General features: G+C 38.3%; 1 protein-coding gene across 2 annotated transcripts in view; it reads left to right on the plus strand.

Annotated features, from left to right (window-relative positions):
* GHR (growth hormone receptor) overlaps positions 1–27,313 on the plus strand; it is a 354,244-nt gene that overhangs the window by 167,739 nt on the left and 159,192 nt on the right. For both annotated transcript variants that reach the window (XM_069096239.1, XM_069096240.1), the window contains exon 3: positions 17,236–17,316. In XM_069096239.1, the coding sequence (XP_068952340.1) occupies positions 17,236–17,316 (81 nt within the window). The remainder of the gene's footprint in view (positions 1–17,235; positions 17,317–27,313) is intronic.

The following is a 27,313-nucleotide window of genomic DNA, read 5'->3' on the forward strand; positions in this document are numbered from 1 at the left end:
GGATGAGGAAACTGAGGTCCAGAGAAGTTCTTAATAATCGCTCAAATTTATACAGACCTTCATGATTTACAAAGCAATTTCCTCAGTGAGGTAGGTAGTTCCAGTATTATTATCCCCATTTTACAGATGAGAAAACTGAGATTCAAGAGAATTTAATTTTAGAGTCCTCCATCATAGGAAGTATTCAAGCAGAGGCTAGATGGATATTGCAACAATGACTCTTGCATTTGTTGGGAGACTAGACCTGAAGGTGTCTCTTCCATATCTAAGTTCCATAATCTAAGTCTCTTCCATATCTAAGTTCTCTGGTTTAAGTGTGAAAACTGAAACTTAAATCCAGGTCTGCTAACTTCAAGTCCAACTATAGTGCCTGTCAGTAAGTTAAGTGATTAGTCACATAGTGTAGTGGTCTCTGTGTTGAGGTTGAGGTTTAAGGGTGCTTGGGAGCCCAAAATACCAACACACCGGGTCCTGCCAAATGAATTGCACTAAAGCTTTCTCTCAGCCAAAGAAAAGCAAAGTTTATTAAAGATTCATCATATTAGGTATACTCTTAAGGAGCCTAAGTATTTGTGATGCTTGTACTGACAAATGGCCATATTGCATCTCAGTTAGATTGAATCTCAGCGAGAATGAATCTGAGCACCTTCATGGAGGCAAGATGAATCTTTACATGTACAAAGACTGTGGGAGGGGTCTAGGGATGGTCTAGTGGTCTGGGGTGACTAGAGGAGGAGTCTAAGAAGGATCTTGATGTGACTGAGGTGAATAGAGGTCAGATTCCCAGGAACCAAAAGAATGGGGTTTTGATGGGATCAAGGGTGGGAAACAGGTGGAGCGATCCTGAGGTAACAGACAATGTAAGGCTTGCCTAGGTTAAGGCTATCAGATTTGGGCATGAAAAAGCCAAATTAAGTGGGAAAATTCCAGAGAGTTCAAGGGGGTTCTCAGAACCTATACCCCATTATCTGAACTTTTCTAATTGTGTACCCCACCAATAAAATTTTATTGAACATATATCCCTAAATTTACTTTATAAATGATATACACATATACCTGCATTAATAGTTTTATACATCATAAAACTTATACTTAAGTAGAATTAAATAGAATTTTTAAAATATTATTTTATTTTTCTCCAGTTACATGTAAAGACTATTTTTAACATTCATTTTTTAAAAATCTTGTAGTTCCAAATTTTCTTTCTCCCTCCCTCCCTCAGATAGTAAGCAATTTGATATAGGTTATACATGTTCAGTCATGCAAAACATATTACCATATTAATCATGTTGTGAAAGAAAACATAGACCATAAATAAAAATTTAAAAGTGGGAGGCAAAACAAAATGATGTTTTATTCCGGAGTCGATAGGGAGCCCCTGGAGTTTATTGAGCCTGGGGAGTGATGTAGTCAGATGTGTGCTTTAGGAAAGTCCCTTTAGAATCTCAGCAATGGAGTCTGTGCTGGAGGCGGAAAAGCCTGAGGCAGGGAGATGAATTAGGAGGCTGGTGTGAAACTCTGGGCAAGAGGTAATAAAGGCCCTCAACTAGAGGCGTGGCTATGTGAATAAAGAGGACCGACGTGAGAAATGTTGTGAAGATGGAAATGTAAAGATTGAGCACGTGATTGGGATCTATGGGGTGAGACTGAGGATACCCAGGCTTTTGGGATCTGGATTACCAGGTGGATAGTGGTGCCTTTAAAAGTAACAGGAGTTTGTTAAAGGGATGCATTTGGGGAGAAAGATGCGACAAGCTCTGTGAAACAGATATCACCTCATCCATGCCTGTTCATCTGGTGCCATTCATTCTGTGCCCCCTAATATAAGAAGGAAGAAGACAGGGTTCTGACTCCTCCAGAGGATAAAGGCCACATGTGGCCTCAGGGCCGCAGGTTCCCCACTCCTGGGATAGAGCCTCCTCTCTTGCATCCTCCAAGGGCTCCTGCTATAACCAGGAAGTAATCTGAAGAGCAGGAGGAAGGTATTTTTGGGAAGAGATGGTGTGGGACAGGGAAAAGTGATTTTCCCAATGATAACTTTGTAATTATCTACTTCATTCAAGGCCTGGGTAGCACTTGGGCTCTAACTTCATTATGGGCCTATACTTAGATTAGAAGGGAAAAGGTTGGGAACTTGAACAGTAGAGAGATGAGGCAGAGTGAGGGAATGCTGGGGGAAGATGTTTCCTGTGCTTATGTTGGAAACAAGCCCCATTAATGGCCATTGCCTATAGGATGTTATGTGCCCCATTTTCTGCTCTCTGATTAATTGATCACATTCCCTTTGAGTTCAGTTCCCTTGGACTCTGATCTTGGGTCACCAGGGAACTTTGGTTTCCACTTTGGATACTTCTGACATAGTGAGTTAATGACTGATAGGAAATTTAGACTTTTATCATATTCTATTCAGTATTATACTTATATACTCATGGGGACAGCCAGGTGGCACAGTAGATAGAGTGCTGGGCTTGGAGTCAGGAAGACTAAGTTCTGTGACCTCAGACACTTACTAGCTGCGTGACCCTGGTCAAATCATTTAACTCTGCCTCAGTTTCCTCATCTGTAAAATGAGCTGGAGAAGGAAATGGCAAACCACTCCAGTATCTTTGCCAAGGAAACCTCTAATGAAGTCACAAAAAGTCAAATATGACTGAAACAACTGAACAACAACAAAAATCATTTAAAAACCATGATACCCATTTTTAAATTCTCTTTCTATCCCTCCCCCATTGCCTAGCAAAGTACTCTGTACTTAATGAATGTTTTTTAATGGATGGATGAATAACTGGAACCCAGGTCTTCCGACACAAATGTTATAATAAAAATAGGAGTGGATTTGGAGTTCATAAAAACCTGGGTTCCTGTCCTGCTTCTGTGACTTCTCTGGCATCATCAGCTAGACCAGGAATGGGGAACATGGGGAACTTGCAGCCTCGAGACCACATATGGCTTTCTAGGTCCTCGGGTGCAGCCTTTTGACTGAGTCCAAGTTTTATAGAACAAATCTTTTTATTAAGGGGATTTGTTCTGTGAAGCTTGGATTCAGTCAAAGGACTGAACTTGAGGACCTAGAGGGCCACTTGTGGCCTCAAGGCCACAGGTCCCCCACCCCTAATCTAGATAATGAAGAAGTTGAAACTGGACCCTTCCAGTTCTGAATCCAGGGACCCCAATTCAATTCATTTCAAAGTATTTATTAAGTGCCCACTCTGTAGCAGGTATCAGGGACATGAAGGCAGAAACAAAGGTCTCTTGTCTTCCAGGAAATTGTTTATGACCGAGAAGAAACAACATGTGCACAAATAAGTAAGCACATATTTATGCAAAAGAAATACAAGTAATTTTGGAAGGAAAGGGAGAGAGAATCTCAGTAAATGGGGGAAATCAGGAAAGGTCTAGAAGGTGTCACTTGAGGGGATCAAGGGAGGCCAAGAGGCAGAGATAAAGGCAGAGAACATTCCAGAAATGGAAGATAGTTAGTAGAATGTAGTAACAGCAATATGTTTTAAGAACAACTTTGAGTGACCAAGTCATTTTAACTATTATAAATATCCAAATTAACTACAAAGGACCCATCTAAGTAAGACACTATCTGCAGCCAGAGAAAGAGCTAACAAATAGAAGTATGGATAGAACAGTCATATATATATATATACACACACATATATGTATGTATGTATGTATGTATGTCCACACATATTTATATCTAGTGGTATCCATCCAGGTTGGAAGGGGAAGGGAAGGAAAAAAAAGAGGGAAAAAGAAAGTTACATGATAACTTTATTATATATTTAAAAGGAATAGCAAGTTGTACATAATTGATTTGTAGTTTCATGTGCAAACTTTTTTTGTACTCTACAATTATAGAAATACTTGTCTTATTTCTTAAGTTTAGAATAAAATAAATACTTTTTTAAAAAAAGAAAAGATACAGAGACATAAAATGGAATGTCATCTATGGGAATAACAACTGGCCATTTTGGCTGGAGCATAGCATGCTGATGGAAGAATAATGTGATATGATATAATGTGATAATGTAATAATCCAGCTCCAGAATGTGGAGCTGGATCATGAGAGGTTTTAAATGCTGAGCAGAGCAGTTTGTGCTTTGTCCTAGAAGTAATAAAGAGCTGCTAAAGTTTCTAGAACAGGAGAATGAATTGTACAAATCTGTGCTTTAAGAATATCAATTTATCATCTATTGGAAAGAAGACTGGAAATGGGAAAGATTAGAGGACAAGGAAGTCAATTAGGAGACTATTACAGTAGCCCACTGATTAGGGCCTGAACCAAGGTGGTTGCAGCATGAGTGTATAGGATTCAAATGCAGCAAGACTTGACAACCAATTAGTAGAAGAATAAATCAGAACTAATCAAATTGAAGAGTCCAGGATGATTACAGCATGTGAATTTGGGTCACTGGAAGAATGGTGGGGCCTTTCATAGCAATAGTGAAGTCAGAAGGAGGGTGAGTGTAGGGAGAAAGACAATGAAGTCAGCTTCAGACATGGTGCATTTGAGATGTCTATAGAACATCCAGATGGAGATGTTCAACTGGCAATGAGTGATGTGAGACCAGATCTGTGGAGAGAGATGGGGGCTTAATTATATAGATTTAGGAGCTATCTGCTTACAAAAGCTAAAACCATGGGAGCCAGTGAGATTACTCAGTCAAGAAGACCCAGGACAGAACCTTGGAATATACCCATACATAAGGTTTGGTCCAAAGATGATGACCTGGGAAATGAAACTGAGAAGGAATCATCAGATGGGTGGAAAAGAGAAGTGATGCACTTATAATTCACGCCCTTTTTATGTCTACCTTGTAAAATGACTAGCTTCCCTTCAAGCACAAATAAGGTGCTCCTGCCTGCATGAGGCCTTTCTTGATCTCCCCAGTCATTAGCAAGTTATCTCTTATGAAATTACTTGGTATTACTTTGTATATGACTTGTATTTACTTATCTACTACCATATTGTATCCTTTCCAGTATAACTGCAAGGTCCTTGGGAAATGGGATTGTTTTTGTTTTTTTGTATCCCTAGTTCCTAATGGAGTATCATACTCTTAGCAGGTGCTTAATAAATCTTTACTAAATTGAATTCTATTGAATTGAAAACCTGGAGATGATTGAGTATCCATGAAGAGAAAGTTGGAAGTATCAAAACAAGTTCAGTGAGGAAGATGACTCCTCATCCAATACTCTTTTATCACTCTCACAAATTAGTGATTTATAGCATAATGAGTGTTATCTAATAGTCATTCATTTATTTGTCCATTCATTTATTTAACAAACATTTATTAATTGCTTTGAAGTGAGCATTGTTCCAGGTTCAAGGCACCAACAGACTATTATGATATCCAGGATTTTATGATAAATATATTCGAGAGGTCTGCAAAACTTTTACTGGAGTATAGTGCTTTTTTTTTAATAAAGAAATAGTTGTAGTAACTTTTTATGAAATAGAATGCATGATTATTTGATTAACCAGAACACTCTATTCCTAAATAATGAAAGACTAAAAGAGTTTATTGTATCAGGTAAGAATGTAACACATACTATACTATATAATGACCTAATACTTCCTAAGATTGTGCTCACGTCTACGCATACCAGAGGTATATTTGGTTTTTTTTTGTAACAGCACTATGGTATAAAATCACATTTGTCCTATCTTTAAAATACCTTTAAATATTTTACCTATGAGTCTGGTACTACTCTGAAACTCTTACACCTTCCATTTTTACACATTTAGTTCTTCACTACTCTGTACTTATCCAGAAGAAATTTATTTTTCTTTCTTACCTTCTACCTATCTTTCCTTCCTTCTTCCCTTCTTTTCTTCCTTTCTTTTTTCTACCCTTCCATCTTTCCTGCCCTCCCTCCCTACTTCCTTCTTTCCTTACTTCCTTCCTCACACAAATATTGATGACCCATTATGTGCCAGAAAGGCATCGAAATACCTTACCTCTTCACTCATTAACAAGACCTGCCCATTTCTGGGAAAGAAATGGCTCTGCAGACAAATAAACAAAACATCTAAGAGAATGAATGGCATCTCAGCAGCCAGGATCTCTCTGCCTCCTGAGTGGTCATAAACATGAATACCTTACTCTGTTGACTGAGTGGCTTACCACATGTCTCTCTGCCCTCTTTGATCCACTCCAGAGAGTGATTTCCCTTCTTAACAATAGGTGGACAAAGTCCAAACTGTTACACCTCCTTTCATTTATAAGGGGTAAGTGGTATGCCATAAACTTCCTGGAGATGGGATATGACATTGATCTGTCTTGTGTTTGGCATCTCTCTGGCAGTCAGTTAGTCTAGCCAAGTAGATGTCTTTCTATTTATAACCCTTGAAGTAGAAGGTAATATGGTTCCCTATGTCCTGGGGAGATTCATACATTGTCTCATTTACAGAGTTTGTATTAAATTTTTTTTTAAAAAGACCCTGTGGGAGATCTGAGGGACCCATATGAGTGTTGTCTCCTTTGGACATTCCCACTGCTTGTGTTTTAACATTCGACATTGAATCAACTTCATTGGAAAATTCTACAAATTACATACAAACAGGCTCACAAAGGTAAAGTAACTTGCCTAAAGTAACATGGCTGGTTAGTAGCTCTAGGACTAACATTCAAGTCCCCTAACTTGTAGTTTCAGCCTCTTTGTGAATCATGCTAACAGTAGCCTTGAAGTCAAAAGACTTGAGTTCTAGTCCTGGCTATTTCTCTAACTTGACATGTGACCTTGTCACTTTAGTTTCCTGGGAATCATCTTCCCCATTCATAGAATGAGAGAGTTGGATAAGGTGATTTTTGACATTCTAGGAATTTATGAATCTCTCTCACCTCATGGTTTCCTATTTTGTTCTTAGAAACATAACTCTTAGGGACAAGTAGGTGGCGCAGTCAATAGAACACTGGCCTTGGAGTCAAGAGGACCTGAGTTCAAATGGGGCCTCAGACACTTGACACACTTAATAGCTATGTGACCTTGGGCAAGTCACTTAACCCCAATTTCCTTCCCTTCCCCCCCTCAAAAAAAAAAGAAAGAAAGAAAACATAACTCTCAAGAGTTTTTGACCACTCTTGATATTCTTTAAATGTCAAGACATGACTTGGTGGTTGTCCCTAATTGGACTTGGAGTTGGGAAGGCCTGGATTCAAATACTGCTTCAGTCTTTTATTGGCTGAATGACCCCGAGACCTCACACTTAATCACCTGTACCTCAGTTCCCGCATCTGTAAAACGAGGTTATTTAATTTTATGATTTCTAAGTTCCTTTCAGAGCTAGACAATGATTTCATGGTCTATTGATACTGTAATGTGAGGAAGATAGCCAACATGTTAGATGGACCTCCTATGACAAATAGAGGGAAGATGTGGACCCATCTGGGAAGACATCATTCACAAAGCACCACTGACAGGCCTTTCCCCATCTCTCTGGGAATAGCATCTTGATTGATTCTGCTATACTGGTTTCACTGGAAGGAAGACAAAGGACATAGCCTTATTTGAGGAAGAACAATTGATAAAAGTAGACATCTACATGTCCAAAGGAACAAAATGGACCTTATGCCTTCACTGATATCATGAGTCATGTGAACTGTATAGGTCCTGAGCGAAGAAATTTGAATTTACCAAAGAATTAGAAAATTTACCTGACCATTAAAAGGCCCTAATCACATTTTCTATCAGGTAAAATAAACCTGATAGATAATCAAGTGTTAGCCTGAGTGCTTGCAGGGAAAGTGGGAACCTTTTCAGGAAAAGCCATGATGCAGATTTTGATGTTTCTGGAGAAATCCTTGATGGAAGCACAGACAAAAGAACTCTTATGACAGACTTCCCAACATTATTCCTGGATCCTGGTAGCACTGGATAATGCGTAGTAACACAATGGGCACATCTTCATTAAATGAGTTAAATACCTCTTCTGTAATAGTCTGTGTGTATATTGTATCCTTCCTGCTCCTTGCCCCACCTGTATCTCCCAAAGCAGCATGTATGTTCCCTGAGAACAAAGATTGGTTTTTTTTCTTTATACCCATCACACTTAACATAATGTCTTACACATAGCAAGTGACCAACAAACCTTTTCCTAAAACAAACCGAAGTGGTATCTACACTGAAATTCCTTTTAAATGTCCTGAAAAGGATCATTTTCTAAAGTATCATTTAGAAGAAAGTGCTAACATCTTCATTTTTGTTCAATGCTTATTCTCCAGCTGACATTTAGTAGCATCAATGTTTTCCTAGAGTAAAGGTCTTAGGCCAGGTACGCCTGCGAGAGAACCATTTACCATTAGTTATAAAACAACCTGGATGATTACTGCTGAGTGCTCAGGTGTGTCCAGACAGACTAAGCCGGACTGGAAATCCATCCCTACCTGCCCAGAGGGGAGAAAAGGCATGAGTAGAGAAAATCTGCTTCTCAGGCTTAATGGTCTCTTTTCTAAGTCTCTGATTAAAGAAAAAACCAAGATCAAGAGTCATGACCCTAAGTAGGCTTCTTCCACCAGTTCTCACTGGAAGAGTTGACTCCTTGCCAAGCTCCTTATTGTTGGAATTCATCTGCTTACATTTTGACTAGTAGGAATCCACAGTAATTCAAAATAAGTGAGCTGTGGATCTAATTACTTCTGCTCTTCTGTTTTGTCCCATCCACTCTTTTCTATATCAGAAATTCAGGGCACAGTCCCTGGATTATTCTCCATAGAGTTCCTCTTGGGAAGGGTACCATTTGACTTTTCAACCAAGCCAAAATGCCCCAGATTTCTTCCATCAGAAAGCATGGCCCATTGTCTTGGAAGTCAGAGACAGAATTCCAGCATCAAAGGCTGCCTGGGTCCCTTACATAATGTCAAGCAAAATCTAAGTCTTGCATATCAGAAGCCCTTGATAAATAGGTTTAGACTGACCAAATGACCCCCTTGCACCTCAGTTCCATTACATTTAAACTTGGGACTTGCCCACAACCCGTTTTATAGACAAGTCCATCAGAACTGGACAGTGTCTTCCCTGAAAGAAAGGTAATAAATAAATAATAGACTGTGGCTTTCTGAGAGGGAGGCAGAAAGGAAGGAAGAATTTGAGGGAAATATAGGTGATATTAAAAAACCAAAATGTCCCAATAGAAATTTATTTTTAAAAAAAATTTTTTAAATACAAAACAAACCATGGAATCTGCTAAAGGAGCTTCAGTTATTTATTCTAGATTTCTAACAGTGTTACTGTGAAATACTAAGCAAATGTGGTCTGATGGAAATACCAATGGTCTGAAAATCATGATGGGCAGCTAGGTGGCATAGTGGATAGAGTGCTGGGCCTGAAGTCAGGAAAACTCACCTTCCTGAATTTAAATCTGGCCTCAGACACTTAACTAGTTGTGTGACTCTGGGCAAGTCACTTCACCCTCTTTGCCTAAGTTCTTCATCTGTAAGATGAGCTGGAGAAGGATATGGCAAACCTCCAGGATCTTTGCCAAGAAAACCCCAAATGGGATCACAAAGAATTGGACACAACTGAAATGACTGAACAACAAACAAGGAGTCGAGAACTAAAACTAGCTGTGTGACTGTGGGCTAGTCCCTCACCTCTCTAAGACTTCAGGGTAATTATTTATAAGAATGGTCATTAGGGTCCATAATAGCGAAGACCTATTTTAATTTTGAAATATCCCTTCCATTGACCCCCTCTTCTACACTTCAACTACTATCACATTATCTTAGTTAATTATCATCTATGTTGTTGTAGTAGCTAGAAGAGCTGGGCTCTGCTTCTGGTCTCTCACCTCTGTAATCTATCCTTTACATAAATGCTATAGTAATTTTTCAGGTGCACAGGACAGATCTCATCACTCCTCCACTCAAAAATCTAATCTTAACCTACATTTTTAGTCTTATTCATAGGTCACCTTTTTAATCTTTCATTCACTTTACCTTTTTACTCTTACTCATAGGTCATTATCTGTTCACTCATTCTATAGATAGCCACTGAGATTCATAGATCTGGGGCTGGAAGTGACCCCAGAGACTATCAACTAACAATCAACTACATTAGTTATCTACTAAACACTGCTAAATTCTAGGGATGGAAAGACGAAAGTGAAATACCCAGCCTCCTCATTTTATAAATCTGAGGCCCAAGGAGATTAAGTAACTTGCTTCAGGTAATGCATAAAGTAAGTGTGAATGACTTAACTCTTCTCTGCAATACAGTGGTCCAAGACAATTCCAAAGGACTCATGATGAAAAAATGCTCTTCACCTCCAGGAAAATAACTGATGGAGTCTGAACAAAGATCTGAAGTATACTATTTTTTCACTTTTTTTCATGTGTTTTTTTTTGTTCTGTGTCTTCTTTTACAACATGACTAATATTGAAATGTTTCACATGATTGAATGTACATATGTATAAATATACATATATATATAAAACCTATATCAAATTACTTACTGTCTTAGGGAGGGGAGAAGAAGAAAATTTAGAACTCAAACTTTTTTTAAAAAGTGAATTGTCTTTACATGTAATTGGAGAAAATACTATTAAAAAACAGAGATAGTAAGCATTCAGAGGCAGGTTTTCATCTAAGGCCTCTGACTCCAGAACCAGTCCTCATTCCCCCACACCTCACTGGCCATTCTACCTCTGCCATGATTCTACTGCACCTAAAGTCAGAAAATGCTATCAAGCTGAGCCTAGGATTCACTAAGCTGTATTTTTGTCCCTGGCATCTTGTTTAAATGTCAACAGATTGTTCAATCTCTGTACTCTGTACCTGATACCTCATAAGCAACATAGGTGCTGTTATTCTGGCCATTCTGCTCAAAGACAAAAGTACTATGATTTTCTTTTTTGTTTTTCTTTTTTTATTTAGTATTTTAGTTTTATCCAGTTACATGTAAAAACAATTTTTAACATTCATTTTTAAAATTTGGGTCCCAAATTCTGTCCCTTCCTCCCTCCCCACCTTGAGAAGGCAAGCAATTCTATATAGGTTATCTATGTATAGTCATGCAAAACATATCTGTAATAGTCATGTTGTGAAAGAAAATAAAACAAAAAAAATTCAAGAAAAATAAAGAAATATGTATAAAAATAAAGAAGTATATATTATATGTGTGTGTGCATAAAGTTATCCATCCCCAGAGAAAGAACTGATGGTGTCTGAATACCGATTGAAGCACATGTTTCAATCTGTATTGAGATACTACCAGTTCTTTCTCTGGGGATGGATAACATTTTCAGCATAAGTCCCTCAGAGTTGTCTTGCATTGTTGTATTGCTGAGAACAGCCAAGTCATTCACAGCTGATCATCTTACAATATTGTTCTTACTTTGTGCACAGTACATTTCACTTTGTATCAGCTTATGCATGTCTTTCCAGGTTTTTCTGAGAGCATCCTACTCATCATTCTTACAAGTACTGTGATTTTCTACATTGATGAAAGTAGAATATTCACTGGGACTGATTTATAAGGCACTTTTACTATAAATGCATTAATATTTCTATCTCTAAATTTTGTTCCATTCATTCTGTTTAGTATAACTGTGGCTTTTTTTTATTTTAACACCATTTAAAAAAACAATCCATCTTAAAACTTTTGAGTTGTTTTCCCATCATTTCTTCCCCTGGCACCAGAGGGAGAACTCATTGAAAGTTGTTGTTGGTCAGTCATTCAGTCATGTCCAAGTCTTTGTGACTCTGTAGACCATATTGTCCATGGTGTTTTCTTGGCAAGGATTTCCTACTGCAGTGACACTGAATGTGTTTATATATAAAATGACCATAAGGTGTTTCTTCTTCCCTAATGGGAAAGAAATAAATTGTCATTAAAAGGGTATAGATATTATCAGTTTTCAAATAGGTACTAAAGTAAACTTGGGAGAAGAACATGAAATAGAAAAATATGCTCAAGTCAAGGTCTGTCTCTCAGTATTAGACTTTTCAAATTCTCTTGCATAGCTCTGAATTCTTAGAAAAGCCTGACCAGGAAATCAACTCAGCTTTACTGTTGCAATATTTTATTAGTAATCAACACCACCATCTAAAAGTACACATTTATTTTTCAGTTTACCTGAGGTCTTGGTTTTGCAAGATAACACAGTTCTGTTGGATGGTGGCAGTAATGTATGTCTGTATGTGTTTTAATCAATTTTTATTTAGTATCATTAGAGAAAGGCTTTTGATCATCAAAATTTGTATATGTGTATATATGGAGAAAGATGAGGGGGAATAAAAAGAGAAAGGGAGGGAGGGAGGAAAGGAAAAAAAAGAGAGAGGGAAGGAAAGAGAGAGAGAAGGAGTCCTTGCTACTTCTAATGGATTTGGCTCCTGCTTTGGCATTCTCTTTGGTTCTGCTCTAAAAGCTCCATTGGTTCTTCAGCATTTATAATATCCTCCCTCTTAATAATATGTTAACCACATGTGACAATGTTTCTTTTCTATCAAACTCATGAACCTTTCCATAGAGAATGGAATTTAGTTGCTTTTTTTCTATATTCTAATTGTTTTTTGGCAAGTCACATCTCCAGATATAATAAGATTTCCTCCCATATAGTTCAATGTTTTGGATATTACTTGTGAAATAGGTCAGTATTTAGAGTTGCCCTGAAAACTAATATGGTTTTACATTTTCAACTAGCTCCTAGAATAATAGAATGTTAGCCCAAGAAGGAACCTGAGACATGGAGATCAAGCCCCCTCATTTTGCAGAAGGGAAAATTGAGATTCAGGTGAAAGAACTTGCCCAAGGTTACACAGATTAGTGACAAAGATCTTTCCCACTTAAGTAAGGCTGATTTCTTAGACCTGAGGTCTCCTGACTTCCCATTTCCAAATTATTTGCATTCCATTGTACTACTTTCTTTTTTTTTCTGAAAGCTTCAAGGTAAATAACCCTCAAATTCAGTCCAAATCTCACTCTTAAGGTCCAGACCTATATATTCAGTTGCTTCCTGGACATTCTCAGATTTCTTTGTTTGTTTAATCTTTTTTTTTCATTATCAGATTTCTACATGTCACGCCATCACTTTAAATGTAATATATACAAAACAGTACTTACTACTCGTGCAAAAAAATTCCAGGTTCTCCTCCAGAGTTCCCAGTTTCTATTAATATCGCCATTATTATTCTAGTTCTCCAGAATCAAAACTTCCCTTGATTTTTTTGTCTTCATTCCCAAGATTGTTGCCTTTGATAGTGCCATTTCCCTGTCCTAGAAAACCTTCTCTGCTTTGTTCATTCAAATCTCATCTCTTCTTGAAGCTTAAGTTCTATCTCCTCCATGGAATCATCTTATGTCAAATTGATCTCTCAATTTTTTGTCTTTCAAATAGCATCGATGATCTGTCTAACTCATTTGGTCACATCATCATATTCCATATTGCTTGGTGCTGTTACTTCCTTCACCATGGAAGTATCTCTTAACTTCAACTAGGTGGGAAATTTCTGCCAGACGAGGGTGATGTCTTATCCCTCTTCTGTATTTCCATGCTTAAATTAGAGAAGAGTGTCAGCAAATGACAGCAAAAGGTTCAATAAATATGTGTTGAATTAAGCTGAGTTGAATGGATCCAGTAGGTTCCCTTTCTTGTGAGTGATTCATTATGCAAAGTAGAAAAGCTGGTCACTTAAACTTCTTTGTTTATGCACTATTATATAGTTGAGGCCTAGAGGTCGACTATAGGCACAGTTTTGTCATCTGCAGGCCTCTTCTGTTGTGCAGTCTGAAGCCCATGCCAGCTGGATACATTGGTGTCCATCCAGCCTTCAGTAGAGGAAGGGTGAGGAGACAAAATGCCTCAGGCATGGAGGGTGGAATTAGTGTGTTTCATTATGCAAGAATAGAAGCATGACTTTTTTTTTTTTTTTTTGCTATTTCAAATCTTGCCATGAGGTTATTGCCGAAGAATGCATAAATATCGAAGGAGAATTAAAGAGGGCTTTTCCCTAGGAAAATATTGCAAACTTTAAGAGCCCAGTAAAGTAAGGAACAATTTAGTAGATTCCTCTTAAATATCTTCTTTCACTTCTTTTATTAGCCACGTGCCTGGTCCTTTAGAAAAGTACTTTGGAAATACTCCAATACTTTGAGGTTAATGGGACTGCATGATGAGTTTGAGTGTGGATTGGGGGAGGAAGTTTGGGAGAAAAGGAAAGTAATGAGACCATAGTGTTTCTGCTGCTCAGATCTGGGGGTTTCATATTATGGACTGAATTAAAGTACTGAGCTCTTGGGAAAATGAATATCCCTGTACATTCATGCCTAGTTATCTCCAGGGAACAATTTCATCCAGAACCTGCTCCACCCCCAGCTCCTCCTCAACCCCCAGTGAGGTTCCTTCACCCTCCCAGTTCATCAAGCCTCATCAAGAGAGCACAAAGTCAACACAACTGAATTTCCAATGACCCAGGCCTTGTGACCAAGTCAGAGAGACAGTTTTCCCCAGAGTTCAGTGGAGTGCAAAGGGAATTTCTTTCATAGCCTTTCACATTATTTCAGCACCAGTAAGAATGCAGTGAGTGACTCTGGACAACAAACTCTCCCTTCATATGCTTTGGCTCTCATCTAATGAAGCAATTAGCCCTGACTAAATCTCACCACATTCCCTCTTTTCCCAGTCTCCCTCCCCCAATTAGGACTCTGCACCTTAGTAATCCTCCCAGGGACAGTTGTCAATGTATAGCAGCTTTCATTTATGGAGAGAGGGATACATATTTTGACCCTCTTTTTCTACCATTAGATGAATGCCCAGACATAGGTTTCTTGTTATTTTTTTCTCCATAGATACTGTCCTTTTAAACTAGATGATTCACTTGACATTTTAGTGTGTGTGTGTGTGTGTGTGTGTGTGTGTGTGTGTGTGTATTAGCACTTGCCACACTGTCCCAGATTTGGGGGGAAAAGATGTGGTTTTTAAAGACTAGCTTTCCAACCATAGAAGATAATGAAGGAGGGAATGGGTAGCTTCCATCCGTCCTCAGCAAAATTCCCTCCATTTCATCTCAATGATACAATTGAATATGTTACTTTTAAAGCAGAGATAGGTGTATTGTGAGAAAACCCATCCTATTAATTTTGCCAGTCAGTGTGTAGTAAGAACAATGGTCTTGGAATCTGGTATCCAGTGTCAAAATCTGCAATAAAGTGTCAGTGTCTCTATGTGGGTTTCTCTGGCAGGAAAAGGTTCAAGATGATATCATAGGAATTGTTTGGAGTTTGGGACAATGATACTTGAATATGAAGGCGGGTTCCATATTTTCTTATTTTTTTCTTCTTCTCTCTATCCCCAGTGCATAGCACAGTGCCTAGAAACATACATAGTAAGTGCTAACAAAGGCTTATTGACTATTTGACTGTTGAAATAAAGAGCTTAATTTCACAATTCCTTCTCTGTTGTTTATTCCCCTCTCCTAGCCCTACTGTAAGGAAATAAAATCAATAACCAACAGAAAAGTACTTTCAATCTATTATTTCCCCAGCCCTATAAATGCAAAAATTATATATTATTATAATATATATAATAAATATAATTATTATAAAAATATATATTAATTTATATTTCTTTTGGAGGTCTTCACTCTGAAGCCTGTTAAATTTGTCAAGGAAGAGAAGGCTATCTGAAAGATCAAAGATAGAAATTATAGGCCGTTGATACAAGTTCATCTTCCCACCATCTAACAAGCTTTAAAGCAAAAAACATGGATCTAGGTTGTTTCTACCATCCCCAGCTAAACCTACCCCCTCATACACAAACCACATATACATAATAGTTTTCCCTAGTCCAGTGGGGGAAGAGATATTCCTGCCAGTAAAAGCGACAAACTCAGTCCTAATGTAAGTTTGCTGGGGCCAGAAACATCTGAAGTAAAGAAAAAAATATGAAATTTGGCATCTACAAATGGGGGTCTGGAAAATGAGGCAATTGAAGTCACTCCAAGTGCCAAAGTCAACAACTGCCAAAGATCCATACCTGTATGTCTTACTATAAAGACAACAGCAAAATATTACTCACTAATTCAGACTAATTGGGGATGGTTGGAGAAATGCAATTTTATTAGTTTTAAGGTCATACTGTCAGCCAAAGGAAGACAAATAAATGTTCCCTATTAGAGATCCTATTAAGACACCTATTTCAATGAAGAGACAGAATTTGCAATCAACATAATTATATGTCCTTGGGTACTACAAATGTGCTTGAAAACCACTCATTTACACTAATTGCAAAGTGGGAAGACAGATGTTTCACAGGGCAGCATGTTTCATAAACAAAACCAAATAGATCTCTTTAAGGATCTGACCCTAAGCTTCCTGGTTTATTTCTATTTATTTATTTTTTAGAAAGTTTATTTCCTCCAGGTAAAGATACAGGTTACCTGAGGGAAGCTAGACTCACCTCTCACCCCTCAACATATACATACCAACTCCTACAGAGTTCTATTAAAATGGAAGAACCAAGATATTACTCAGCTTGGGATTTCAATGCTTAGGGCCAAATGCTGGCATGAGATCAGGATCGATGAGGTGTTCAGCATTCCTGGGTTTCTCAGAGACCACATTCCCTAAAAACCTCATAAACCAAAAATCTACCACAGGCCCAATATGTTGACTCCAGGCCACCTAGGAAGCCAAAGTGTTTTGTTTGTTGTACTCTCCTCCCTCTCCACTCCCAGCTGTTTTTCTTCTCCATCTTTTACAAAATTTCATTTGCTTGGTTTTTACCCCCATCTTTCTATCGCTCCAGTCCTTTAGTTCTTTCAAAAACAGAAGGGGAAAGTTTCACCTGCTGTTCCAATAGGTTCTTTTCTTTTTTTTTTCCTTTGATAACACGTCCAGCACAAGGCAGCATGCTTAGAGATATTGCTCACATGTCGTTCTATTTCCAGATCTAATTAAAGTGAACTACATTTGTCTCATTGTTGTAGCAGTGGTGGGGGCTGGGGGGTGGTAACTTCTTGTGAGGTGATTCCGTGGCCGTCAGCCAAGATTTGAAAATCTTTGGTGTCCATGTTATTTCCTGAGTCAAGGACCCACGGGAGGTAGAACTTAGTATAACCAATGCTGGCCCTGATAAAGTGCTTTACAGCATGACACTGAGACAACAGGCGTTATCACACTCTGTGTTTCTTTCAAAAACTGCATTGTCTGATTTGTTAAATGGCACTCAGATGGGATTATTATTTTTTTTACTCTCTGAATTTATTTTATCCCTTTTGCTATTATAGGACCTACAGGTATGGATCTTTGGCAGCTACTACTTACCTTGGCCCTGGCAAGTTCAAATGATGCTTTTTCTCAAAGTGAGGGTGAGTTTTGTCCTTTTTTTCCACCTTGCAAAGTTTTTAAACAATGTTGAACTCTGGGTTAGACAGAAGTTCTTTGGATGAAGGAATTCAGACATTCAATTTTTGTTTTGTTTTATTTCACTGAATTCAAAGAGAAAATTTCTTGTTTTTAGATTCTTAAGACACTAGGAAGTTTTTTTATTGTTAATTCAAGGTGAATTGCAATAGTCAGCTTTGACATTTTGTATTTGCATGTCAAATAAAACTTGCAATAAGACATGATTCTGGACCCTCAGCTTGGGAGACGGAAGGATATTTCACCAAAGATTATAGGGCTTCTCTAGTTCATCTGTAGCTAATGAGAGGGCCTAAGTGCAGAGTCTGGGTCTTTGTTAATATTCTAAGAGATCAAAGAATAGAACTTTGGTTGAATTTTTCATTTTATATGAGGTAAAAATAATCTTGGCTAGTTTTTAAAGGGCAAACACCAAGCTAGTAATCAATGGATCTGCACATTCCAACTTGGTTTGCTTCTGGGAACTGATCAGGAAAACCCTGGAACTTTCTTCATATCTCTTCACCATATAGGCTCTTCCCTTTCCATCGAGTGATGTTTGTTTCAATGTATGAGAAGGCCAGGGCTCACAAGTGCAATGTGTAAAACAGAGGCCAAAAAAAAAGCATGCAGGAGGCCTGGTCTCCTCAAGTTCTTCTCCCAGGGAGATGGAAGAGCCCATGGGGAGGGGTGGGGGGGGTTCATCCTGTCCACTTCTGTTTTACTTGCACAATTTAGTTAGAGGGAAGGAGCAACAAATTTTCCTCATGCTACAATGCAAGTTCAGTTTGTTGCCTCCAAATGAAATGCTTGTGTTATACCCTGAGAAAATACTGAAAGATATAATAACAGCTCCTTAAAATGGACCTTCTGGCCCCCAAAAAACCCATAGCAGAAAGGCACTTAAGGCAATCAGTGTAACTGAAAAGAGGAGAGAGAGGAGAGAGAGAATGTGATTTTATCTATAAAATAATTTTAAAATATTTACAAGAAGCCATTCATATTTGTTTGAAATACTTTGGGTATTCCTGGTGTTATTTTTAAAAATGTGTCTAGATATCAGCAGTGTGTAAGTGAGACATGTAGGGAGCTACAGACTTTATTTCAGCAGCTTTTCCCATGCCTGGTTTTAGACTCTGGTCCTGAGCCAAAGAATGACAGCTAAGATCCATGCCTGTAAAGAGCTAATGAGGGTAGCTTAATTTTTACTTTACTCACTAATATGATTTTCACTTTCTCAGCCCTAGGTGGGCAAGGGTAGAAGAATTCTTTTTAGTTATAGGACTTGGAAATGCAAAGAGTAAAGCGAAGGAGAGAGAAGAAAAGGAGAAAAGAGGGAGGAAAAACAGAAAAAGTGGGAAGGAAAAAAATTGAGTTAGCCAAAGTTAGAGAATAAAAGCTATTTCAATCCTAGAGAATGTACAAAAATGTCCTAACATGAAATGTTTTAATGCTTTGGCAAAGCCTGCACCTTCACCAGACTAATTCAGAGAAACACTTCAGTGGTTGGCCTTCCCCCCAAAGAAGTTGTTTAGTAAGGACATGGAAGGGTTTGCTAATGTCGATTAAACCCAAGGTAACTGACCTACCAGAGACATACTGATCTATTGCAAAATGGTCCTGATTCCATTCCTGCCTTCTTTATTGGTTGAGAAACCAACATTTCTTTTGGCCTTCTTGGCCCTCTGCAATATGACTTAAAAATGGCTTTGGGTTTATTAATGATGGGGTATGGCTATTGACATAAGCAAGTTTTTGCCAAGTTTCTGGCTACTTATCTAACAAATCCAGCCAGAGAGAGCCCATGGTAGGAGCTGAGCTCAAATGACATTCATGGGCCATGTGTTTTCTTTTACTGCCAGATCTGGTCTATTGCCAATTCATTTTATTTTTATTTATCCTCCCATTGTATAGTGCAAAAAAGAAAGTGAAGGTGGGAAACAAAAGTTTACTCTGGATTAACATTCTGTTTACTTGGAATCAATTTAGAACAGAGAATTGTTAAATTTTGATCTTTGAGAATTGCTGAAGGATTAATAGATGGAACCACTAGAAGAAAAGTCATCTAAACAACAATGTGGGATAGTAGACATGATTTTTGCAGTATATTAGAAATAAATAAGGATCTGGGGTAATCTGACATAGTATTCCTGGGAACATCTGCATTTAAAGTATTAAACAACTGAGAATATTTTTCTTCTTGAGATAGATGTATGATGAGAAATATATTACCCCTTGGGGGCTTTTTTCATTAAGTCTTATTTTCCCATTAGAAATTAAATGGACATTAAACACTAAGGAATGTCTTCATTACACTGGATAAAGTTCAGCAATGGACTGAGCAATGTCAGTCACCTGAAAAATCTTTCCATCTGCTTCTGACAGCAAGGACAAATAATTCCAGGGATATTTCATTTTCACAGTGCCAGAAAATGCTAAACAGTCTCAGATGGTTGTACTAAATTGCTTCTAATGGAGTAGCTTAATGAGAAATACATTTTAACACATACTATCTATAAAAATGCTGCCAGAGATGATAAACCTGTCTGTACCATAGCAATTAGTTGTCCAGCGTTTTCTGCACACCCACTATGTTCCCAACAATTTAAGACCCTTGTCAGAATATGTGGGAGAAGTGGAAGTAAAAGGCACAGTCCCTGCCCTTAAGGAGCCACCAGTCTAGTTTGGGAGATGAGACATGTATACATTAATGTTTTAGAGCACAAGGTAGTCTAAAATTGCTTGTGAATTGATGTAAGGACTATTTATCAATGCTGCAAAAGGGCATCAAGGAGGAAACAGTATGAGCCATGGGTGGTTTACTTTAACAAATTCATTCTATCTGCATCTAGAGAAAAACTGATAAATAAAAGTATGTATAGAATTATTTTGTGTGTGTGTGTACATATTTGTATCTAATGGTAGCGGGGAAAAGAGAAAAAAAGAAAAAAACATTCATAACTTTAATATATATTTAAAAGGAATAGCAAGTTGTACATAATAGATTTGTAGTTTCATGTGCCATTATCCATATATATAATAGATTAAAATAAGTATATTTCAAATAAAATATATAAAAAATTTCTAAAAATTCATTCAATAAAGTTTTTATAGCCACACATTTTAGCTTGTTGATTGATTGGTTCATTGATAGGTGCTATGGGGAAGACAAAGATGAAAAGAGCATAGTCTTTTTCCTCAAGAAGATTATAATTTCTGAAGCACCTACTATGTGCCAAGCACTGCGTTAAGTGCTGGGAAAACAAGTAGAAAAAGAAGGTAGTCCTTGGCATCGAGGAGTTCACTGTCAAACTGGGGGAGACAGCATATATGAGCATTGAGTGCAGAGTAAATGGAAAGGCCTGGAGGTCCTGGGGGATGGCAGTAGGACACAGAGGAGGCCCAAAATCTTTAGGGTGCATTTTTGTCCATATCCTCACATTTTTCTCTCCAGTGGTCCTAGTCAACTTTAATATATATTTAAAAGGAATAGCAAATTGTACATAATGGATTTGTCGTTTCATATGCAATTATACATATGTATAATATTTATATAACATTTATTTATTGTATTAATCTTAATAATATATCAATTTTAATAACATTTATAGTGTATTTGTATAATTTTAATATTTAATATTTTAATCATCCATATATAATATTTATATATCCATATGTAATATTTATCATAATAATCTCAATCAACAAGCTAAAATGTGTGGCTACAAAAAAAACTTCATTGAATGAATTTTTGGAAATTTTAGTAGTAGTCCTAGTCAACAAGGCAGTTGATACTTTCATGACTATCCCCCAGAGGAAAATATACACCAAAATACTCTGGACACATTCATTTAGTCAGGAGACTGGATAATGAAACACAGAAACTTCAACAGATGGAAAAGATTCCAGTTCTCCAAGACAACCCTGATTGCATCAGCTAGCTCTTTTGCATGGGAGATCCCTTCTACCTCTTGCCCTTTCTAACCCACTGTTTCTCACCCTGCTGTTGCTGCAGAATGAGAGGGGCCAGTTTAGGTAACTTACATAAGCCATCTATCTTCCTAAAAATAGCCCTTAATTACTACCTTTTAGAAAAGGATCTACAACTGATCCTTTGGAGTGACTAGGTGGCACAGTGAATAGAGCACTGGCCCTGGAGTCAGGAGGACCTGAGTTCAAATGAGGCCTCAGACACAACACAAAACCTAGCCGTGTGACCTTGGGCAAGTCACTTAACCCCAACTGCCCCTCCAAAAAGAAACAAAAACAAAAAAATATACAACTGACCCTTCTTGGGGCGGCCCTCTGTACAGCTCACATCCCACTTTGGGGACACCAGATCTATAGTTTTTCAGATCTGCCACTGACTATAAAGACAAGTTTGGGAGGTGGGTCAGAACCAGGTCGTGGAGAACTTTGAATTAGGAAAGGCTTCATGGAGAAGGTGGAAACTAGATTTGTCCTTGAAGACCAGGTACATCTTAGAAAGGCAGGGATCATAGAGGGGTCCCCTATACTTACTGTATTTTGAGCATGTGATGAAAGAGCCCTGCTCCTTCATATGTGACTACTTCCCTTTTCATTTAATGAGAATGGCTTAGTTAAACCAGGGAAGCTCTTGGAAGCAATGTTTATTGAAGCCTACTGAGGGTATGATTGTCAAAGCTTACATCATGATGTATCATACAAGTTCTAAAAGATAATAACTGACATTTATATAACTCCATATACATTATCTCACTTGTACTTCACAACAGTCCTGTAAAGTAGGTGCTGTTATTATCCTCATTTTACAGATGAGGAAACTGAAGGTCAGGGAGGTTAAATAATTTGCTCATTTATTTAATATGTAATTTGCCTATCAGAGGTTGCTGAATTTTAACTCAGGTGTTTCTACTCCAGCCCTCTATTTTACCATGCTATCTTCCTAGTTAAGAAATTTGTGTTGTCAGTGATACCAAATAATACCTCTTTTAAAAAGCAAAAAAAAAAAAAAAAACTTTAAACTCCATTCATAGAGCCAAGGCACTATTCAATGTAGGGACATGAGTCCCTTCTTGTCAGTATCGGAAGGACCTGAAGGGATGGCTGGAGCACCTGGATGACTTTTTTTAATATACCTCCCACTATCACAACTAAAAGTCTCTAGCATCTTGAAAACCTGGTACCTTGAGAACACCAGCATGTGCTTCAGACCAGCGTTAGGAGCAAGTCCCAGAGCCAGTCAGTAAATGGTGCCACCCCATGAGAAGATGGCACACCTGAAGATACCCACCTGCAGACCTCAGCATGTACAGAGATTTTGTACCCACTCTTGGAGGGCTAAGGGTGTTCCGTGGGATCTGAGAGGATTTTTTCTTATCATAAATACTGGCTTCCCAGGAGAGGATGAGAAGTGCAAGGACAGTAATGACTGTGACTGCTTAGCCTGCCTGTCAGTAGGCCCTGGTTGGAGTTCTAGTCTATAAATTGCTCTGCAGTATGGGCAGGGAGCCATATAAACTCCAGGAGGGCAGGCTTTCTCTTCCTCCCCCACCCCGACTCCCCAGGTCTTTTTATCTCTAGCTTAACATAGTACCTTGCACATAATAAGCACTCAGTAAATGTTCGTTGAATTGAATTGAATGTGGTCCTGGAATTACGGCTTGACTTTAGACAACAAGATGGTACATCAGACACAATTTTATATTTATGTTAAAAACAAGTAAGAATGAGGAGGAGGAGGAGAATGAGCAAGTGGAAGAGATTACTACTACTACTACTTAAGGGATCCTGGAAGAGTTAGAAGACTTGCCTTCCATGGCTTGTTATCATGTCTTGCATAATTACAACCATACTGTCCCATGCAGTCTTTGTAATTCTGGATGGCAGCCTCTCTGTGTCTTGGAAACTCTGTAAGACCATACCTTGAAATTGTTGTTTGTTGTTCAGATATGCCAATTGACTCTCCATGACCCCATTTGAAAGTTTCCTTGTCAGCAACACTGGAGTGATTTGCATTTCCTTCTCCAGCTCATTTTACAGATGAAGAAACTGAGGCAAATAGAGTTAAGTGACTTGCCCAGGGTCACACAAGTTAACTGTCTGAGGCCAGATTTGAATTCAGGAAAAGAAGTTTTCCTGATTCCAAGCCCATCACTCTATCTCCTGTTCCACCTAGATGCCCATACCTTGCAGAGTGGCTCCCAGTCTGCTTCAGGAAAGAGAATTATTCACCTCACTGGGAGTTCCCTACACCAGTGAAATCAAAGATCTTCATTTAATAAAAAAAAAGCTTATATTTAAATAATGCTTTCTAGTCACTGAGTACTTTCATTTACATATCTTATTTAATCCTCCATAACAACCCTATGAAGAAGGTGGGGCAGCTGATATTATCTCCATTTTATAAAGGAGGAAATTTGTTTCAGGGAGGGTAAGAAATTTGCCTTAGGTCAATAGTGTCTAACTCAAATAGAAATGGGACCAGTAATTTGGTTGTAATGATCCCTGTATGTGGCATATTACTTGGGTTCTAAACTACAATGTTATCTGTTTTATAGTATTTTTATTTCTTTTATTAAATATTTCCTAATTGCATTTTAATCCGGTTCAGAATAATCAGGAATGTTACCAATCAATAGGCCTTATGTTTGACATCTCTGTGTTAGGTCCCAACTGGGGACAGTGTTATATCTAAACCATACGGGGCAGTACCTAAAAGTAGCAGATAAAGAAAGGCATTTTTAATAGTGTTTTATTTTCCCAATTATATATAAAGAAAACTTTTAACATTCTTTTTTTTTTTTTGCTTTTTAGAGTGGCAATTGGGGTTAAGTGACTTGCTCAAAGTCACACAGCTAGTTAAGAGTTAAGTGTCTGAGGCCGAATTTGAACTCAGGTCCACCTGACTCCAGGGCCAGTGCTCTATTCACTGCACCACCTAGCTGCCCCTGTAACATTCATTTTTACAAAATTTTGAGTTCCATATTTTTCTCTTCCCTTTTCTGTCCTTTCCTCTTCCTAAAATGGTAATCATTTTGATATAGGTTATATATGTGCAATCATGTAAGATATTATTTCTACATTAGTCATATTATGAAAGAAAAAATGACCAAAAGGGGGAAAAAGCATGCAAAAATAAAGAAAGTGAAAATATTATGTTTCAATCTGCATTCAGAGTCTTCTTTCTCTGAAGGTAGATAGCATTTTCTGTCATGAACCCTTTGTAATTTTCTTGTATCGTTGTATGGTTGCAAAGAGCTAAGTCATTTGTAGTTGCTGTTATTACGTGCAATGTTCTCCTGGTTCTGCTCAAAGAAAGGCATTTTTGATGATGTAGAGAACATTAATATACAGGATACTCCTTTCCTAATTCCTGAATCTCTTGTCCAATATTATGTTCATCCAGAGCAAGCCATTATTGCATGGTGAGTGCATGGTGAGTGCATGGTGAGTGCATGGTGAGGTAGGGCAGGATCATGGAGGATGAAAGACTGGAACATAGCTTACTGACATTGGGGGTGGTATTAATGTAGCACAGTTCTGTCAGCAATGCTAGATGACCACAGCCATTGTTGTTTGTGCCTCCTGGACCCAGGCTTGCTTGCCCCTCACTCTGGCCCAAGCAAAAAAACTTATCCGGGCAGTAGTTTGGTAGAATGGTGTCTGGTCTGGGGGTTGCACAGTGATCGTAGTTCTATTTCCTTTGGAAATAAAACTTTCAGATTCTACTGTGGGGTCTTTTGGTGCTGCCACAGATTTTCCTAGTATAGGCCAGCCCTGACTCAGTGAAAGTGGGGTCCTTAAAAAAAATGATACAATTAATAGAATGACTATGGAACTTGAAACTAGAAAACTTATGTTCTAACTCTACCATGTGCAAGCTGCGTGAACTTAGACAAGTCAATTAAACTTCCCAGAATTGTTTGTTCATCCTTAAAATGGGTGTGATAATACAGGTTCTGGGATGATGGGGTTGGGGTGGGGGAACAAATATGATAATGTATGTTCAAGCACTTGCAAACCATAAAGTGCTCCATAAACATTAGCTCTTATTATTCTCAGGGCTAACTTTGAAAGCATTGAAATTTTGGGAACATGCAGCTACAAGACAGATGATCCTGGTGTATAATATCCAAATATGCAGTGGACAAGGAAACCCTTGGAAAAATGACAAAATGTGGGAACCGCATTGGAAGGAGCATTGCATTTGTAGTCAGCTGGACCTGAGTTCAATTTCTGGTTCATCTGCTTATTACCCATGTGACACTTGTCAAGTCAATTTACCCCTCTAGATGTGGGTGTACTTGGCTATAAAATGAACAAATTGAAGTAGATGTTTCTAGTATTCCTTGTTCCTTTAATAGTTCTGAATTCTATGCTCCTGTTTGTCTCTGATTACCTCATGCCATATCTTTATGCCCCCTTCTCCCACCTCAATGGTGCCATAAATACAAAAACCCCATGTATATAATTATGCAAGTTTCTGTCAGGCAAATTTTGGTCTTTTTTTTTTTGCCTTTTTTGGCAATTGGGGTTAAGTGACTTGCCCAAGCTAGTAAGTGTTAAGTATCTGAGGCCAGATTTGAACTCAGGTCCTCCTGACTCCAGGGCCAGTGCTCTATTCACTGTGCCACCTAGCTGCCCCCAGTTTTGGTCTTTTTAACAAGACTTATACCAAAGCACCAAAGTGCGACTGCCAACAATATCACCTTGCTGTGCAAAGGACACTCACTGATCAATGGGCTTCCTTACTTGTCATCAGCTCATCAATAACTATCAGCTCAAAGGTGATGATGAAGTGGAATATTTACACACCTTGAAATCTGTTGCAATTTATCCTTCAAAGGGAATGTCTCCTTTAAGCTATGGGCATTGCATAACCATGCCAAAATGTCAGAATGCCATGAAACACACACTATCAACCAGAACTGCAAGCCAAGGGGGGTTTCCTCTTCTGTTATACATTTCCAGGTCACTAAAATTAATTTGTGATTTATAATCCCAGAATTGTAGGAGAGGCTTGAGTTTCTATGTCTCTTTTAAAAGGCTTTGAATAGGAAAATCGCTTTGCAGGACTGTATGTAGAATTAGATTGTTAACTGTTCAGATAGTGTGTTTGTGGGTGTCAGAGCAAGAAGCAACATGTTGATGGGTAATAATGTGCCCACAGATGAAGAAATTATTCCTGGTGTTGGAATCAGAGGTCTCCCTGAAAGGGAAAAGGGAAGGGGGAAGGGGAGAAATGTGAGAAAACATACAGGTGTGCTGTTATACAGATGTGTGGCTTCATTTACGCCAAGGTTTTAAAGGGAGTTTTAACAAATCCTTTATTTCTAGTCCTGTCTGGGGTGTGAAATATCTACTTGTACAATCAAACCTCAGTCATTAGGAATAATTAGTGGGAGGGGAAAGGAAGAGAAGGAAAGGGAAAGAGAAAGGGAAAGAGACAGACTGTCCGTGACAAGTTTGAATTGAAGGTAAAGACTTGGGTTCAGTCAATCAGTCAACTAGAATTTATTCAGTCTCTACTATGTGCCAAGCAAAGCCCTGGAGATACAAAAAAAAAAGGTTAAAAATAAATATTTCTTGCTCTCAGGGAGATAATTTTGTAGCTTCTTTTTCAGATGAGGAAATGGAGGCCCAGAGAGGTCAAGTGACTTAACCAAGGTGACAGAGGTGACAAGGTGTTTGAGGCAGCATCTGAATTCAGTTCTTTCTGAATCCAAGTCCAGTGTTCTGTCCAATTTGCCATGTACTTTGGAAGTTTCCTGGCTCTTTTTTATGCAATCTTTCTCTGTGGTGGTTTCCTCGTGATTGCCTAACCTGTTAGCATTCTCATTAGTTACCCAATACTCCTGGTGTTCTCACCAAATAAAGTCTAGTCAAGAAATTGTAAGCCATCAGGAACCAGACATTTGCCTCAGTAGGAGCTGACAGGTGGTGGAGTACCAGATTTCACTTCCATCCCCTTGCAATTGG

Source organism: Petaurus breviceps, unplaced genomic scaffold (assembly GCF_028583685.1).
Source record: "Petaurus breviceps papuanus isolate PSGF00001 unplaced genomic scaffold, PetGlider_PUasm1.0 229, whole genome shotgun sequence".
Lineage (NCBI taxonomy): Eukaryota > Metazoa > Chordata > Mammalia > Diprotodontia > Petauridae > Petaurus > Petaurus breviceps.